The following is a 19,465-nucleotide window of genomic DNA, read 5'->3' as shown; positions in this document are numbered from 1 at the left end:
GTATATTTTTAAATCATTGTTATTCTGAGTATTGAGGATGGACCAAGCTACAAATGTAAATACACCGAATGATGGATTCTCAAGCAGATCTGTCTTTTCACCAATCTGTAAAGTAAGCATTGAGCAGAACAATATTTTTTGCATGTATTTATGCAGTTGTGCCCAAGCATTGATTCTGAGATCCAACAGATTAATGCGGAATTGAGACAGCATCAAAGTAAGTTGCAATGCTTTTTTCTTGTTATTTACATGGACCTCTTTGACAAAATAAGCTAAGGAGTATCCTGAAATGGCATTTCAGCCTTTTTGTGATAATCCCGTCCAGCCAATAGTCCAATATCTTGTCCGCACATGATGGATTGGGAGGGGAAGAGTCTTACTATTGTGGGTTTAAAAAAGGGTTTGCTGGATCTGTGTGTTAGCACATGAAAGAGAGAACACAGAACGTACAAAGACGACTTTAAAGATAACTGGGGAGTTCATAAAATGGTTCAGGCATGGGGAGGGGTTGTGTCATCCAACACCAGTGATGTCACAGTAAACCAATAAGTGCCGGTGACACTTGTGGCCATATTTCACCATGCAGCAATCGTAATAGCAATGAATGGGCTAAGTAGGAGGAAAATGTTGCATTTTCCCAGGAACAATATTACATTGTTTGAGTGCTGGGAAAATGCAATATTAATCAAAGCAGAGATTTGAGGGTTGTGCAACAAATGGGCGACCCCACAGGAAAGCCTTTCATCACAAGAAATGTGCAGTTGCACAAAGATCAGAAATATTCTCTTATGAGATATTGCATGCCCTTAGCATTCAGCTTGAACAGGAGTAGGGCTAACCCCTGGAGTTAGACTGCTCTAGATATGGGATGGATAAATTTCAGGTCTGCTTGGGGAGGGGCCATGGCTGCTTTATATGCAGAAGGTTTCAAGTTCAATCCCTGGTGTCTCCTGGTAGGGGTGGAAAAATTCTTGCCTGAAACCCTGGAGAGCTGCTGCCAATCAGTGTTGACAATACTGGTCTGGACGGACCAAGGGTCTGACTCGATATAAGGCAGCTTCCTACTTTGTTTTTACTAGAACCCCCAGGTCTACTAGTCAGAGCCAGATGCAAAGTGGCTGCTCAGCCCTGAGCACCAATGTATTGCACACTCCATGAGCCATGCACTGGGATGACCTGGCATGTGCAAGTACAAATCTACATCTGGATTACTTCAGATCAGGAATTCTAGCAACCCAGTTTAGGAGGGGAGAAACGTTGTTTGGTATTGCTATGGTTGAGCAATTGGTGGGCAGAAACCCTGGCCAGTCTACTGAAAATAGTCTACCAGTAGCTACCAATCTACCTTCTGCCCACCCCATATCTATTAGATAATGAAATGGATATCACACTTTTACCTTTAAATTTATTAGGACTTCTGGAGTTATTGCACACAAAGGCTAAAATGTGGTTAACAGTGCAGTCTTATACATGACTACTCAGAAGTTCCACTAAGTTCAAGAGAGCTTTCTCCCAGGTAAGTAGATATAGGATTGCAGCCTAAAAGGTTCAAAATCCATAAAGTGTTGCTTTAAAATACAGTTCCACATTCAACTATTTAGATGTATTTTGCTTATAATTGTATGTATACGTGGGAGGAAACTTTACTGAGCTCTGTGGGACTAAGCTCTGTGGGATTCTGAGTAGCCATGCTTAAGACTGTGTTATATGTGGCTTCTGGTTGGAAGGATACTTCTATACAGCTTGAAAACTTCCTGTGTAATTCGAAGATGAACTTACCCTAGTGATACCATTGCTAAAAACAACAACAACCAAGCATTATGAGATTTATTTTGAATCCTTTCTATCCGGTTGTAGGGGGATCTTTAATCATAACTCATTTTTTGTCCCCTACCCCAACAGTCCGAACCCAGATCGATGCTTTTGCAGTAATAGACTACTCCCTGGTAAACGTGCCAGCTATCTTCAATACATCCATTAACCTGGATTTAAAGGTGACACAATCATCTTTAATGCATTAAGACACTGTGATCTTCATTTGAATGAATGAGCATGATGGCTTTTGTCTCAATCAGCAAACCATGGCAAAGAATGAGTTCAGTGTATTGGCCAGTAATATCTTTGCTATTATTGCTCCCTCTAACCACAAGCTTAGACAGTGAGCGCTGACAGCTTTGTAGCCAAAACAGTCCCACCCACAAACAAGAGGGAAGCATTTGCATACTCGGGGGAACCTCAAACTATGCAGAAGTACAAAATATCTTACAAATACACACCCCCCCTAGAGACACAACCCTCCAAAGAAACCCCACACACATCAAGACAGTGCATGCGTGTACTTGCACAGCGGCTGAGAAGGTAAAGGAATGAACACATGTGCAGCCCAGCATGGCAGTTCACAAATTGTTGAACACAGGACCTTTTCCTTCTGGTCTCCTCCAAGGCAGAGGGGGCTAACCACAACAGAAAGGAGCAGGAATTGCTGAGAGCTTCTTCACATAGGGCTTATATTGAGCAATCAAAATTGGTTGCTCACGGACGTTTGAGGGTCCTTTACATGACATCGTCAACCTCCAGGGCCCTTCCCACAGTTTATGGCCTTTATCCCTCTTTTTAAAAGATCGGAGATAATGTGATAAGGGATGTTATTCCAATCTATCAGCCGTGTGAAATGACGGCATTGCGCTGTAATCACAGTGCCATCTAGTAGCTGTAAAATGAAACAAATAGAAACATATAGAACTTCCCGATAAAGGAAGTCTTCGATTCAAAGCATGTGTCCGCCCATGTAAAGGAGCCAATCTTAATCCCACAAAGAATCCAGAAGCAGAAAGCCCCAATAAGGATGCGGCACTTCAGCCTCGTGTGATGAACCCCTAATACTCATAGTGAGTGGCTGGGGCTTAAAGGGGCAGCATCTCTTTTCTTAATTCAAGCAACGTTTTGTTCTGGATCCCCACTGATCCTTGTATTATTTCAAGCGCCTCTACATATTCGATCAATCATTCAATTTCATTTTTATGAACTGGCCAGAGAGCTTTGGCTACTGGACAATATAGAAATGTAATAAATAAATAATAAGTAAAATTATAATGCTTGCATTACCTTTGCCTAATTATATACCAACAGAGAGCAACAAAAAATATTCAGCCATGGTTTCACTAATTTCAAGGCATGTGCCCGCTGATGAAAGGAATCCTTGACAGTTTTTGTCCCTTGTATTTAGAGTCCTTACTTGGAGAGCTATGATATTTTGTCATTCATCTCATTGTTTTCAGGGGACAGTCTACCCAGCGAAAATGGATGTAGAGCCTCCCTTCAAGCCAGCCCCTTTCACTCTCCCAGAGACAACCGACTCTATGCTTTATATAGGAATCTCAGAATATTTCTTTCAGTCTGCTTCACTGGCTTATTTCACTTCTGGGGCCTTCAATGCCTCTACTGCAGAGAAGGTGAGAGCAAGTTATACAGGCTGGCATTACATGCTGTCTTTCAAAGAAGAGGATTTTACACATCAGTTTGCAAGCATAGCCTCCTTTTTATTGTAAAAATATTGTTTTTGGTTCATTGATATTTATAATTATTGTTTTAACCTGTTTTTTTAAATATCCTTCCTAGCAAAAAATGGTTATGTAAAGCTGGGTTATACATATTGGGTGTTATTCAATGCTGCTATGGGGTAGCAGAAACGAACACTAATGCAACGGGGAGCTAGTATTTAGTAGGGCAACCAGAAACTAGCCCAAATTAGTGTTTCTGGCATGGGACAAGTCAGTGCAGCTCTCAGAAGGGAGCACAGCTGACTCGTCCTATTCCAGAAGCACAAATTTGGGGTTGCACTAGTAAGCGTAAGTTCCCTGTTGTGCTAGTGTTCGTTTCTGCTAGCCCCACAGCAGCGCTGAATACCACCCAATATGTATAACATTCAAGATGAGGCATTCAAGATGAGGCTGGACAGCCATCTGTCAGGGAAGCTTTGACTTGGATTCCTGCATTGAGCAGTGGGTTGGACTCGATGGTCTTATAGGCCCCTTCCAACCCAACTATTCTATGATTCTATGATTCCACTAGCATGTGTTTCCTGCTGGCAGACTGCCAACATTGGATACTGGCCATAGTATAAAACTTTGTTTCAGCTCTCATTTGGGGTAGGCTGTCAAAACTGTTGTGATCATCAGTTTTTCCCTTTGTATGGCTCTTCCTTAGGCCTTTCTCTTACCTCCCTAGAACATTTCAAGGGCAAGTGAGTTCTTGAAGTAGGCCTAGAACTTGCCTCTGCCACCAGGTGATGTCTACTTAGATCTATGTATGCTCTGATATTTCATAGGTTAGACCCCAGCTCACACAGCACTTCTCGGCTCATGCCACATTTCGAAGGAATTCTATAGGATGTTGAGCTGTGATCTCACCACTTGCCTGTGATGTGTTGGAGTACTTTCATAAATTGTCATCAGTCAGTAATCCCTACACTTCCACTGGTCTTTTTTTTTTTTTTTAAACACCTCCTTTTATTAGAACCAACCAATGTTTGGAATGCTGTGTGCAGGGCCGGGGGTTTGTGTGTTTCCACCAGTGATTTACTCTGAGCTGGCTGTGTGTTAAGGTCATTAGGGATAGATGACATCGTGGCCATCCAGCAGCCACCCCAAAACCGGATTTCTTGAGACTGCTTAAAGTCTGATTCTTTTCCTTAAGTCATGTTTTCCCTGGTATAGTTGTTGTATGCCCCAACCCCTGCATTGACCTCGGGTATGCTAGCCCTGCCCAGGGGTGTGCCTTTCACCATGGCCCCAGTCAAGGGGTGTTTCCTCCCATTGTGCTGAATGAGGCTTGCCCTCTGAACACCCACAGAAATTACAGAGAACCCCCTCAATTGACATGGCACATTTTAAAGCCCAATTCCTTAAGTGTGATTAAGTGCCACCTTGAGACTCCAATTCATTGCCTTAGGAAGTAACTACTTCACAGCTTCCTTATAGAGATCCGGTGCGTTAAAATGCAAGCTGGTTTCCATCTCTTTCCCACAACAAAGCCATTAGTGTCTCGTCATAAGTAACTCCCATTGTGGTGAATGAGGTCCTGTGGGTTAAAATAGGGACTGGTTTCTGTCTTTGTGTTCTTTCTCCCCACTCCCACTTTCCTAGCACAAGCATATGTGTGTCTACTCAGAAGTAACTCCCATTGTGCTCAGTGAGGCTTGCTCCTAAAATGCAGGTGCATCTGAACTTTCAGGGGAAAGGAGAAGGGCGGGGGGAAGCCTCTCATATTGGTTGAGCAGCCCCTGCCAGTCAGATGACGTTTACTCCAACCCCAACCCCACCAGGAAGTACGTCCTGTGAAGCGATATTTACTGGTCCGGAAAATCTGCTCCTGGAGCCCTGCTCACAGCAAAGCAGATTTATCCGGTACTCCTGCATTAGCTTCTCCTTCTGTTGTCATGGAAACATAGCCTGGGGTTATGCAGAACTTATCCAAGAAAAGTGGATAAGTGTTGGCAACATTTTTCAGTCTTAGATGGAAGTGGAAGAAATATCTGCAGACTTAATTAGGTTATGGCCACCCTCTGTACTAAAGTCTTATACTAAACAGGTATGTTGAGACAAAGAAGCAATAGAGCTCCCTTTGCAAACATAAAATATGTTGTAAGCTAGTAAGGGCGCAATCCTATCCATGTTTAGACAGAAGAAAGTCCTACAGCTCCCATGATTCCCTAGCCAGCATAGCTGGCTAGGGAATGCTTTCTTCTGTCTAAACGTGGATAGGATTGCACCCTAAGAGAACCAAATCAGTACAATACTTTGCTTTGGCACAAAGCTCTAACACTTTATTTTATTTTCCAGCTTTCCTCTTACTTCAAGTTAACTACAGATAGTTTTGGCAGCATCCTTCCCACGGTAAGTGCCTTTAAATCTTGGTACCTGAGTAAAAAGTGTAAGAATTCTTCTCCAGCAGAAAAGACCTGCCTCAAAATAACAGTTCTCACAAACAGCTTATCTACATAAGGCTTTTAACCTGCACCTTTACCGAGGCTTCTGTTTCTGCTTCCGGATTAAGAATGGCTCTGTTACCTGTTTTTTCCAGGGATTTGCTTTCTCTGCCTTTCTATATGTTTCATTACACAACTACTAGATGGTGCTGTAATATTGTGCAATTACACAAGAGTCTCATTCCACCATTTCTAAATAATACCATACTTTCCTCAATCTAAAAAAAGCCAGGGAAATGGTTGCAAAGAGCGGGAAAGGCCCTGGAGGATGACGATGTTGTGTAAAGGACCTGCAAACTACCATGAATGAGCAATCACGAGCGCACAATAAAAGCCTCATGTAGAAAGGCTCGAAGAATTAACTAGCTATGTGGGTTTTTTAATCCAATCTAAACTTGCTCTTGAGCACTTTGCTTTTAAATTTCACAGGTTGCTCGTCGTTATGCAAAGCCGCATCCAGTAATGATGAATCTCATAGCTTCTGCTGCACCGGCGATCAGTCTGCACAATGGCAGCTTTAATCTTGAGTTTGCTGGTTCCATAGAGATGCTGGCGGTCCTGCCAAACTTAACCACCCAGTCCATGTTCACCTTGAATATAGTAAGTATCTCATAGCACATTCAATCCATAAGAGTATAAAAGCTGGGCTGGATCACGCCAAAGGCCATCTAGTCCAGCATTCTGTCCTCACAGTGGCCAACCAGAGGCTATGGAAAGCTCACAAGCAGGACATGAGCGCAACAGCACCCTCCCTCTCATGTTCCTCAGCAACTCATATTCAGTGGTAATATGTAGCCACTATGACCAATAACCATTGACAGTCTTATGGTCAGGACACAGAATAATGGCCTCAAGTTACAGGAAGCCAGATTCCGGCTGAACATCAGGAAAAACTTCCTGACTGTTAGAGCAATACAACAATGGAACCCATTACCTAGGGAGGTGGTGGGCTCTCCCACACTGGAGGCATTCAAGATGAAGCTAGACAGCCATCTGTCAGGGATCCTTTGATTTAGATTCCTGCATTGAGCAGAGGTTGGACTCGATGGTCTTCTAGTCCTTCCAAGCCTACTATTCAATGATTCAGTGATTCTATCCTCCATGAATACCTTCCTATGCTCCATGAATACCTTCCATTTTCATTGGATTTCCCATTTCCCTTTCCCTTTTCTTTTATTTTCTTGTTTTAAATGTCTCATTTTGTTCATGATTCATTACTGTTGTTTTAGATAGATAGATAGATAGATAGATAGATAGATAGATAGATAGATAGGCTAGAGGAAGCAAATTCTGATATTAAATGTGTATGGATTCTATTAAATCCTAGTAGAAACCAAACAGACTTATTTTGTGTAATGAATGTAACTTGTAAGGCAGGCTTTCCCAAACTTTTAGGCAGCTATGTTGTTGTTGTTCAGTCATTCAGTCGTGTCCGACTCTTCGTGACCCCATGGACCATAGCATGCCAGGCCTTCCTGTCCTGCGCTCTCTCCCGGAGTGTGCTCAAGTTCGTATTCATTGCATCGGTGATGCTATCTAGCCATCGCATTCTCTGCCGTCCCCTTCTCCTTTGGCCTTCAGTCTTTCCCAGCATCAGGGTCTTTTCCAGAGAGTTTTCTCTTCGCATTAGGTGGCCAAAATATTGGAGCTTCAGCTTCAGTATCTGTCCTTCCAATGAGCACTCAGGGTTGATTTCCTTGAGGATGGACTGATTTGACCTCCTTGCAGTCCAGGGGACTCGTAAGAGTCTTCTCCAGCACCACAGCTCGAAAGCATCAATTCTTCGGCACTCAGCCTTCCTTAGAGTCCAGCTCTCACAGCCATACATTACTACTGGGAAAACCATAGCTTTGATTAGACGGACCTTTGTCGACAAGGTGATGTCTCTGCTTCTTACTATGCTGTCTAGGTTTGCCATAGCTTTCCTCCCAAGGAGCAAGCGTCTTTTAATTTCATGGCTACAGTCACCGTCTGCGGTGATCTTGGAGCCCAAGAAAGTAAAATCTGTCACTGCTTCCATTTCTTCCCCTTCTATATGCCAGGAAGTGATGGGGCCAGATGCCACGATCTTAGTTTTTTTAATGTTGAGTTTCAAACCAGCTTTTGCACTCTCCTCTTTCACCCTCAACAAGAGGCTCTTTAGATCCTCTTCACTTTCTGCCATTAGGGTGGTATCGTCTGCATATCTGAGATTGTTGATAATTTTCCCGGCAATCTTAATTCCGACCTGTGATTCATCCAACCCCGCGTTTCTCGTGATGTACTCTGCATATAAGTTAAATAAGCAGGGTGACAATATGCAGCCTTGTCGTACTCCTTTCCCAATTTTGAACCACTCGGTTGTTCCATGTCTGGTTCGTACTGTTGCTTCTTGACCCTCGTACAGGTTTCTCAAGAGAAAGGTAAGGTGGTCTGGTACTCCCATCACTTTAAGAATTTGCCACAGTTTGTTGTGATCCACACAATCAAAGGCTTTAGCGTAGTCAATGAAGCAGAAATAGACGTTTTTCTGGAATTCTCTTGCTTTCTCCATGATCCAACAAATGTTGGCGATTTGATCTCTAGTTCCTCTGCCTCTTCGAAACCCAGCTTGTACTTCCGGTAGTTCTCGGTTCGCATACTGCTGAAGCCTAGCTTGTAGGATTTTGAGCATCACCTTGCTGGCATGTGAAATGAGCGCAACTGTGCGGTAGTTTGAACACTCTTTGGCGTTGCCCTTCTTTGGAATTGGAATGTAAACTGACCTTTTCCAGTCTTGCGGCCATTGTTGAGTGTTCCAAATTTGTTGGCATATTGAATGCAGCACTTTAACAGCATCATCTTTTAGGATTTTAAATAGCTCAGCTGGAATACTGTCATCTCCGCTAGCTTTGTTGTTACTAATGCTTCCTAAGGCCCACTTGACTTCACTCTCTAGGAAAAAGCAAGAGATGTGAGATAGGAGTAGTGGGGAGAAATAGATTTGACTTTACATAAAGGCCTTGTATGTTTGCGTAACTGTAAAAGAGGAGTATTTTGCATGGTAAATACAGTACCTTGCTTTTTACTCAGACTGCCAGAACCCATGCCAGCCTGACCATCTTTGCAGAGAATCTGATGCCTGCTTTATGTCTTGACAGGTAACACTTGGTTGGATTTTTAACCCACTAAATACCCAAAGGCCACTTGAGTTGATGAATCTACTGAGTAAAGTTGCTACTCCATTTAAAACAGTAAGAGAGCAATTGTATGGTCCCTGGGAGAGAGTTCCAGCAGGCATTAGATATAGCAGATTCCACCCTCCAGTGGCTGTAGACGCTCCACAAAGAGAACCCATGGTTTGTTGTTGGGTTGTGAGCCCTAGGTTGTTCATGGTTAACAAACCATGGTTTGTTAGCATGGGTGGGTTCACTATTCAACCATAACCCATAACTGAATGACAACCCATACTCAACCAGTACTCAGGGTTGTCATGTTGTATATGTTCAGTGCCTCTTTCTGCACTGAAAACTACTTGGCTGGTGAGTTGAGCAGCTCCTTCCCGCCCCATTCGCATGCCAACTGGGACGCAAGCATGTCAGGAAGGGACTTGGACAGCACTTGCAGGACCTGGTCCCTGGGAGAGTGTCTCAGGGACCATAGGATATGGCAGATTCCACACTCTAGAGGCCATAGACACCCCACAAAGTGAACCCATGATTTGTTGTTGGGTTGTGAACTCTGGCTCCTGCAAGCTTTTGTGATAGTACACAGCACAATGATGAACCCAACAGTATGATGCAATTATGTAGTATAGTCAGAGCTAGATGAAGAAAAGAAATGCATGATTTACTCTCTTTCTGTAGACCAGTTGTGTAAATTCATGGCCAGGAACGTTACTGACTTGTATAGTTAAGTCTCCCTCATTGTTCCTGCTCTGTATTATTCTGTGTATTTTAGCTGTTGGTTAATTATTGCCAAATGCTTACAAAGTCATACCAAAATGAGTCTTACTCTTACAAGCTACCTTTTCTGGAGATGGCAGTCTCTGTTTAATGTGGCACTTCACAAGATTTAAAGCACAATCCTATACATGTTTACTCAGAAGTTCCACTGACTTCAATGGGACTTACTCCCAAGTAAGTAGGCATAGGATTGTGCTTTAAATCTTGTGACGTGCAATGCACAGATACTGAATAAGTCTGTCAGTAATATAAGAAGTGGTTATACTGGGTCTAGCTGGTAGTCTATCTAGCCAGGATCAAGTCTTTGAGCTTTTCTAGATGAGGCTTTTATTGTATGCTCATGGCTGTTTACAGTTGCTTTAGACAACGTTGTGACCTTCATTTCTTTTCTCTTTTTTAAGAGCACGTTGGGTAATGGGGTTAGAGCTGGGAAAATCTGGTATTTCGGGACATCGTGAATCAAGACACAAGTCCCCACCAGTGTAGTTGCATTATTCCGCTATACCACAGTGCCACCTAGAGGTTATGTAGCAGAAAGCACATAAAGGCAGGAAAGGAAAATAATTTAATGTACGGCTCCAATCTTAATTCTGCAACAAAACCAGAAGTAGAAACAGCAGCTTTGTCTACAAAAGCTCTTTGACAGTGCTCAGATATAACACCTCCTCCATTTTATCCTTGCAACAATCCTGTGATGCAAGTTAAGTTGAGACTAGGTGACTCAAGGTCTCCCAGTAAGCTTCATGGTCTCCTCAATCCAAGTCTGACAATCCATCCACTATACCACATTGGCTCTTGATTACTGTTCAGTAATCATTTTGGGTCATGTTTTTGGTCAGTGTGTAATCTCTCCTTTCCTTTCACAGTTTCCAGATTTCCTTGGCTCACTCCCGTGTTGGCTTCTTCAAGGTAAATTTCAGCTCATAAAAAGGGTAGTTAAGAAAACCAGGTCAGATGCTGCTTGCGGTACATAGAGTTGAATTGTTGATAAAGATTTTCCTTTTATCACTTTACTTTTCTTCGTTGAGCAGATACAGTTTTATGGGGTGCGTGCATGTGTGCTTCTGGTGGTTAATTTCTTGACTGTCCTTTCTGTTCTAATTTTGCTTTGCTTCAGTTTTATTTTCATTATTAGTTCATGAAAAATGAGTTTCTCCTTCCCCTGCCCCCATTTTCACCTGAAGAAATTCTAGGACTTTCTGTGTTATATCTATAACAAAGCAGAACTGTTCAGTGTTCCTGCCAGCCAGCTGGGCCCTCTTCAATTCCATTCCTTCATCTCAGATTTCCATTCTCCCCATGCCCACTTGGTATTCTGTGGCCACTGAGCATACTCAGTCACCACTGTGCTGTTCTAGTTTTTCTTGTCTCCTTGGGCTTTTTTCCTGATATTTTGTACTTCTACAAAGGTTGCAGTACTCCCTCTTGTTTTTCAGTGGCCCTATTTTGGCTACAATCCTGTCACTTACCAGCCTAGTTCGCTATTAGTGAGAATGATGATCAGAGTGTTGCAGGTTGAAATGTGCACCATAAGCCACAGGCAATGGAGGCTCCATTGTCAAAATATTTTCCTTTCGATGATATATGAACTGATGTGGCAAACAGGATCAAGATTATGGACATAGTCACTGTCGCAGAAGTGAGATTGTAGGGAATGAGCAGCAAAGCCCTTTAAAATGCAAAATTACAAAATACATCTTGTACCATTAAACTAAGGGTCCAACTACACAATATGTTAAATATGTAGTGTGCAGTAGACTCTGTCATTTTTTTCTCACATCATGACTCTTTAAAAAAAAATTCAAAAGGAAACCTCCCTACTAACCTGTCTTAAGGGTTCAAGGGTCTTATAGAGAGGAGAAAGCACGCTTCTTCCACAATGCATTTTGATAACTGCCTAAAATGATGGCCACTCCCTATCTCACTCCTTTACTGAGCATGTGAAGGAATATTCCCACTCAGAATTCTTAATGAAAAATATACCAGTGGGTTACACAGACAGAACATTTCCTTCTGTGTCTTCACTTTGTTACTAAATCAAAATGTTCTCAAACTGCAGGTTTCCCTTTTGGAAAACTTTGTATCTTACATTTTACGAAGTGGAATAATTCCAGTCGCTAATGGTAAGTGTAGTGTTTGGGTTGTTTCTTCCCACCTTTTTCTAATGGCCCCAATTGCTGGAAATTAATAAAAATCATAAAGGGGCTAGAGAATGAAAAGAGGTAGTTGAATATTTTGTCTTCTTATCGCAATGTCATGATTGGCATCACATTCTTCATGACAAGTAGTGAGCAGATAATGTTCCAATAAGATCATAAGCTACGTCATGCTGTGAATGAGAATTCCAGTTCAGTTCTCTGTAGGAAGACCCAGTATGCCAGGGTTGGGGAATCTATGACCCTCCAGATGTTGTTGGACTACAGCTCCTATCATTCCTGACAATTGGCCATTCTGCCTGGAGCGGATTGAAGTTGGAGTCCAACAACATCTGGAGAACCACAGTTTCCCCTTCCCTGCAGTATACACCCTGCCAACCATATGTACCAACCCACTGTTGGTAAAGGAATCGCACTGGGTCTCTTTCATTGGATCTAGTATTTATTTCCAGAGTAAATTATCAAATATATGTCTCTTCTATACGCAAAGTAAAAGGATTGCCCCAGTAGATTATCACTTGTTGATTATCAGAGACAATGGTCTGGTTTGAAATGTAATGACTAACTTAAATAACCCATTAAATAACCCATTGTTAGTTGTTAACCCATAGTTAAATAACCCATTGTTAGTTGGGGCAGCACAGTAGCAAACCAGTAGCAAACTTCCTGGCCACGTCAACTTTGCATCAGGTTTCATAAACAACCCAGAAATGCCCTGTTCCTGGGTTGTTTGATATGACGTCTGAACCTGGAACTCTGGGTTTTCAAGGGAGAAACAACCCAGAGTTTTAACTAAACAACAAACCATGGATTAAAACTCTGGGTTGTTTGTCCCTCAACAACCCAGAGTTCCTGGTTCAGACGCTGAGGGATGTTCCTTGGTGCGCAGGAGGCAGCGTACTTGCTTGCTCTATTGGTGTTATGTGCAAACCAGGTCATTGGCTGTGAAAACTGGGTTGTATCCAGTGTTAGCCCTACTTAGAGTAGACCTACTTAAATAAATGGGACTTAGACTAACAGTGGGTACAACCCTCTTAGAATAATTAACACCAGTGATACTCTGAAGTATATGTACGTATATGACCAACACTGATAACTACTGCAATTCTTGTACATGTTGCATTCCCAACAAGAGTTCATAGAACTGCAGTATAACTGTAACAAAATGCTCATATATATAAGGCCTCAGTGCTTCACTTTCCCATCTGTGAAATTCCCAATCTGCTCTGCTTCGTAGGAACACTGAACCGAAAAATGGAATGGATTTTTTTAAAAATGTCCTATTTAAGCAGCAATATGCAACTTGCGATTGGCTTTTAAATTAAAACAGTGGGTGTTACTGCAGTCACCACTGCAAAGCTTGCAAAGCCTGTTAATTATTATTTAGCAACAGATACTTGGAAATCTCTCCCTCTTTTATTAAGCCAAACTGAAGGAAGGATTTCCTCTGCCTCTCTTGGACATGAATCTTGTGAGATCTGCTGTAACAGTTCTCCAGGTAAGATTCTGCAGTGCCCATGTTTTCCTGTCTTATGAGCTGCCAAGACACACAAAAAAGCTGGTTAGGGTGACAATATGGGATTACAGATACCTGGGGGAGGGGGAGGGGACTTGTTGGAAAGCTGGCATGTTCTCACAGCCTAGAATCCTTGGGGTGCCCAACTCACAGCCCACAGAGATCCCTCCTCCTTAGGAAAGAATGGGCACATGACACAGATCAGGATACTGACACATTCAGTGTGATTCCAAGAGCTTGGTCAGCATTCTGATTTCAATTACAGATAATTCCCTGTGTTTTTGAACCAATTTATATCCTGCAGTCCACAAGTCAGCTTTCAGATTACATTTTAAAATCAGGAATGATAAGGGAAATAATTAGCACATAACAAAATATGCAGCATGTTCTTTATCAAGAAGCTTGAACAATGCTTTCTGCGGACTAGCACTTTTGCATCTTGATTTCTCAACTCTTAATTAGCTGCTGGAATAGTTTTAGGGCCTGTGTACATGTCACGTTAACCCATGGTGGTTTATAAGCTATGCACAGTAGCTTATTTTGCAAATAGCCTACTGTGCCCTGACAGACGAACTGACAAATAAGCTATACTAGGTTTTTTTTTCTCCTTGCCCCTCCTCCCCCTGTAGTCATCCTGCCCAGCCAGCCAGGCAGGTATCCCAGTTTCCTCTGTGGTGGAAACCATATCCTGTCATCCCTCACACGGCTACTACACCGACAGACTGTCTTTGACTGGTCCTCTTCATCTGCCTCTGCCGGTCCCCCATTCTCAACCCCCTTTCAATCCTTGCCTGCTGCCCTGTTTGCTTCCCTTCCTGCTCCTTCCCCCTCTTCCCCACTCCTTATTCCTTACCCACCACCCCCATTTCCAAGCCTTTGATGGCTCCCCCTTCACCAGCAACAAACCAACAATACAGAATAAAAAGAAAAAAAATATTGGGATACAAAGTGGCTGATTTGGCTTGCTTAATACTGGACTTGCTTACTACTGTTTTGAATCTACTAAGGCTCTATTTGGCATCAGTTCTGGGTTGATGGGGAGCGTTGGGTGGCTAGCTTGGGGGCTGATGGTGGCGGTGAAAAGTTGCAGCAGGAGTTCAGGGCATCTCTACACCAGCCTAAAATCCTGCATTTAAAATGGGGCTTTCTGCTTCCATTTTAAATGCAGGGTCACAACTGACTCCCTTTTTCACGTGCTTCCTTCCCCCCCCCTCTCCTTCCCCCCTCCTCCTCCCCATATCTGAGTCTTCCATTATCTTTCATTGATCACACTCCTCATCTTGCTGCTTTAACTCTTTTCACAGAGGAAACTGAAGTGGGAAACAATGGGGTAATTTGATCGCTTACTATCTGTGATCTATTTAAAAACGGAACAAAGGGCATTTAGTGCAGGAAATGCCTGGGATGATCACTGCTTCATGTAAAGAGCCCACAAACTTCCGTGAAGGAGCAATCTCAATCATGGGATAAAAGCTCTGTGTGAAGTCTCATGGGTTGTAGGGAAAGGGAAGAAGCATGTGCTGAGTTGGGAAAGACTGGCCTGACTGGACAGGAGGGATGCTTATGTGGTGGGAACATTGCACCAAAGGGGGGGGGGGCTCCAACTCCTTGAAAGTTTGCAGGAATGGGACAAAATTTAATATACAGGTTCCCCTTATGGGGAGGCACAAGAAGCACTGCTGGATAACTGTGCGACTTTGCTCCATGGAAAAGTACGGATTTAACCACAGCTGAAACAGTCTGGGAAGTACATGGGATGGGGGAACTGATCTGGAGTCAGCGACACAGCTGAATGTGGCAGGAAAATAAGTTTGCTCAAGAACACTTTGCCGATTTGTCACACGTGTGATCAAAAGCAGTCTGCTTTTGCAGTCTGTTGCTAGGCTGATCTTGGGAACAGAGATCACAGAGCAACGGTAGCGTTTTGGCTGCTCTTGCCAAGCAGCCCTGTGGGCAATCTCCGTAACCCAGCTGGCGTAAGAGATGACACGCTAACCCACCATAGGTAAAATAACCCTTACTGCAGACCTTGAGTTCTCAGGGTGGCATATTTGGGGAAAATAACCCACTATGGGCAGGGAAAAACAGCTCACAGATGACATGCTAACCCATCACTCTGAAAAATAAAACCATCATGGGTTAGTGTGTTGTCCGAACTGTCTTAAAATCTAAATTTAGAGGAATGGCCCTGTTTCACATTGTTTCTCTCCAAAGACACCCATCAGCATTATTCTTATATGACCTAAGGAAACCTCTTCAGTTTCTTCAGCAAGAGCAATAATGCTCTCCCTTGAGCAAACCATATCATCAGCTAGAGGGACAGAGGAAGCCAAAGCAAATGGAGGCTACCGGCCTGCTGCTCCTTCTCTTTGTTCCTGTCATGGCTCACTTGCTTGGAGAGGGCAGGCAAGCAGGCAGCAAGGGCAAGGAGGAGGGGTAGCAGCATCAGGGACTCTGGGGTTTGGCAGTAGGCCTCAGCAGAGGCCCAAAGATGTTGACCTCTGATGCCAGCCCTGGGTGTGGCTTAAGCCATGGTAAATTTTGCAGTGCAGGTGCTCATCATGACAAGTCCCCCTAGCCATGCCCAGAAGGAAAGTCCAAAACGTGGCTCACTTGATCTGTGTGTATGAGGGGTGGGCAACTTTTGGGGGCCCAGGGGCCAATTTCAGGCCCTTGCCTATCCCCACTCCACCCCTGTGGGCTGCATTTGCACTCAAGATTTTCCAGGAGTTTATTTTCCCAGGACCAGTGAGATAATCCATTTCCCCCTACCTACTCTGAAGATTGCAGCTAACCTCAGAGGGAACAGAGAAGTCTGAGGGGGGCGGCAGATGCTTCGTCCCTGCTCATGAAAACCTCCTGGTCATTCAACCCTCTGAGCCCTGACTTGTGATAACTTTCGACAAATGTTTGTATATCTTCTCAGGGCTACTTGCTGATTTCCACCGATGTGGCTTACAGATCCAGTGATATTCCGAGAGACTATGATACACAAGCAAATTCTGAAGATTTTTTTGTTATATAAGAATAAACCTGCGTGATTGTTTCTGTTCTGATGTAAGAGGGCAGAGGCAACAAGAAAGAGCATGATTAAAACTTGGGAAAGTGGTGTGTGTGTGTGGGGGGGGGCCAGGGCTCTCTTCACACCTTGGTTTTTTAGCATGACTGTTCTTCTTTAATCGCTGGTTTCCACGGGAGCTTTAGATGATGCCGCTGCTCTCCTGCTGCTATCTCGCAACTTCCCCTCCCACTTTCCGTGTTATCTGAGAACGGGGAAATCCCGGCATTTTCTGTGCTTGAGACTGAAATCGCCATTTCCTCCCTGTGTATTTCCCCTTTAGCCCTTTGTCCCGCTTTGTGTGAGCGTGGGCCGGGGGTGTTGCTGGGTGGTGTTGAGTAGCATTGTCATGACAAGAAGTCAGGGTAGGGGAGGTCACTGACCATGCTTCATTTCCACCTCTCTCCCATTCCACTACGGGCACTGCATGTGTATCACTGTTTACTTCAGAGGTGTACTGTATCCGTACTCCCCCCCCCCCAGCTTTGCCACTGGCTGAGACGGTGATGATAGCTGCCGCCGCTGCACCTCCTCCTCCAAACAACTGCAATGGCAGGGGCATCTCCTCGCGGTGCCAGGAAACTCTCGACCTGCTGGAAATCTGGGGTGAGAGAAAAATTCAGGAGCAGCGGGGCGGGGGGGGGGGAGGGGAGGAAGCCAGCCACTATCGCCTCTCCTAGCCCACCTTACAGGGTTGTTGGTAAGACAGAATGCAGGGGAGGAGCAACAACACTGCAACACCAGCATGGGGGGGGGGGAGACAGCCACAGTCTCTTCTCCTAGCCCACCTTATAGGGTTGTCGGGTAGCCAGAATTAGGGCGGAGAGCATAGACAGGTGGGGGGGGGAAGCCAGTTGATGGGAAGTCAGAATATGGGGGAAGAGCAACAACAGTGTGGGGCAGGGGGAGGCAGCCACAAATTCTTTTCCTAGCACACCTCACACGGTTGTTGGTAAGACAGAATGTGGGGGAAGAGCAACAACACTGCAACACCAGCATGGGGCAGGGGAGACAGCCATTATCTCTTCTCCTAGCCCACCTTACAGGGTTGTTGAGTAGCCAGAATAAGGGAGGAAAGCAACAACAGTGCATGGGGGGGGGGGGAGCAAGCCAATTGATGGGAAATTAGAATAAGGGGGGAGAGCAACAACAGTGCAGGGGGGGAGGCAGCCACTATCTCTTCTCCTAGCCCACCTTACAGGGTTGTTGAGTAGCCAGAATAAGGGAGGAAAGCAACAACAGTGCATGGGGGGGGGGGAGCAAGCCAATTGATGGGAAATTAGAATAAGGGGGGAGAGCAACAACAGTGCAGGGGGGGAGGCAGCCACTATCTCTTCTCCTAGCCCACCTTACAGGGTTGTTGGGTAGCCAGAGGGGGGGGGAGCAACAACAGTGCAAGAGCGGGGGGAAACAAGCCAGTTGATGGGAAGGCAGAATAAGGGGGGAGAGCAGCCACCGCTGATGACAGATAAGGCAGGAGGGGATGCAGGAAGGAAGGCAGGAGGGACGGGCAGAGGTGCGCATCAATCATGTTACAGGAGCCACTGATCAGCGGAGGCGGGGCAAGGGGCCAGCAGCCACCTTCTGTCCCGATTTTTCCATGTAGCTCTGCCCAGCTGTGGAAAGGAATACAGCGGAGGGAAGCACTATGAGAGTTGCCTGTATACAGGGCCAGTCTACATCCCCGAAAGGATCAGAAATCAAAAGGAACAGTTTGTAGTGGAATAAAATGCCAGGTGTGAACACAGCCAGTGAGTGAGTGAGTGAGTGAGTGACTTGCTTTGAAAGGCACTGAATAGGTGAAGTAAAATATTGAGTCAACCAACAGTTCAGAAATCTGTCGCAGACCACTTGGAGATGGCAGCAACCTTAAGCTGGTAGTAGCAGACTAGTATCTACTATGTATGGTAGAACACTGTCCAAATCTACTGGGGAGGCCGTTTTGAAGACACCCTCACCTGCAGAGGCCTGTTCGTTGGGTGGGCAGGAAAAGTCTTTCTTCTGTGCTGCTCCCAACCCCTGGAAAGCACTCCCTCTGGAGTTGCGACTGGTCTGCATTTCCTCTCTGCATCCAGGAAGGGGGTCAAGTCACATCTTTGTAATTCGGCCTTTTGTTATGGATTTAAGGTTGCTTTTAATGTTTATGTTTTTGTATTTGTTCATCTGTATTTTATTTGTGAATGAGTTTTTACGTACTCTTTGTTTTTAATTGACCATGGATTTTATTAGCGTACAATCACTTTTTATAATTCTTAGTTTGTAGTTTCAATCAGGTAATATCCTTTCTGGTTATAATTTATGTAATATCAAATTAATGTACCATATTTGTATTTTATATATTTGTGTGTTATGGTCTGTAGACCAAAATAAACTGATTGGTATTTGTTCATCATTCTTATTTTTTGAATTGTTGTAAACCATCTTGGTTGGCTCCAGAAGAGTGGTATAGAAATGCAAGCAATAAATAAAGAAAGATTGCAAGGAAAACTTCATGGTAAGAGATTCCTTCTGTCTGGTCATGCTATAACTCAGAGCATTTCTACAGCAGCCTAAAATCCCACATTTAAAACAGGGCTTTCTGCTCCTGTTTTAAATGCAGGATCATGACGGACTCCCTTTACACGTGTTCCCCCCCCCCGCTTTCCCCCCATCTGAGTCTTTCATATGTTTCATTATACAGCTGCTAAATGGCACTGTGGTCTACCTCCTCTACTGCAGCTTTTCCTTTTTTACGAGGGAACTCAAGTGGAACTCGAATGCTGTAATTTAATAGCTCATTATCTCCATTTAAAAAACAAACAAACAGAATAAAGGTCATTTACTGTG

The 19,465-nt window shown here is 44.1% G+C and overlaps 1 protein-coding gene across 1 annotated transcript in view; it reads left to right on the top strand.

Annotated features, from left to right (window-relative positions):
- The window catches only part of BPIFC (BPI fold containing family C), a 35,879-nt gene extending 19,206 nt beyond the window's left edge, over positions 1 to 16,673 (top strand). Inside the window, exons 7-16 of the mRNA XM_084811734.1 lie at positions 157 to 217; positions 1,903 to 1,994; positions 3,279 to 3,452; positions 5,841 to 5,894; positions 6,416 to 6,586; positions 9,038 to 9,105; positions 10,776 to 10,818; positions 11,969 to 12,032; positions 13,490 to 13,563; positions 16,508 to 16,673. Of these exons, the coding sequence (XP_084667860.1) occupies positions 157 to 217; positions 1,903 to 1,994; positions 3,279 to 3,452; positions 5,841 to 5,894; positions 6,416 to 6,586; positions 9,038 to 9,105; positions 10,776 to 10,818; positions 11,969 to 12,032; positions 13,490 to 13,563; positions 16,508 to 16,606 (900 nt within the window). The 3' untranslated portion in view covers positions 16,607 to 16,673. The remainder of the gene's footprint in view (positions 1 to 156; positions 218 to 1,902; positions 1,995 to 3,278; positions 3,453 to 5,840; positions 5,895 to 6,415; positions 6,587 to 9,037; positions 9,106 to 10,775; positions 10,819 to 11,968; positions 12,033 to 13,489; positions 13,564 to 16,507) is intronic.
- Positions 16,674 to 19,465: the final 2,792 nt, after the last annotated feature.

This window comes from Heloderma suspectum, chromosome 7 (genome assembly GCF_057233095.1).
Source record: "Heloderma suspectum isolate Gila_16-S chromosome 7, 16-S_ref, whole genome shotgun sequence".
NCBI lineage: Eukaryota > Metazoa > Chordata > Lepidosauria > Squamata > Helodermatidae > Heloderma > Heloderma suspectum.
Note: the sequence above shows the minus strand (reverse complement) of the source record. Positions and strands in the feature narration are given on the sequence as shown.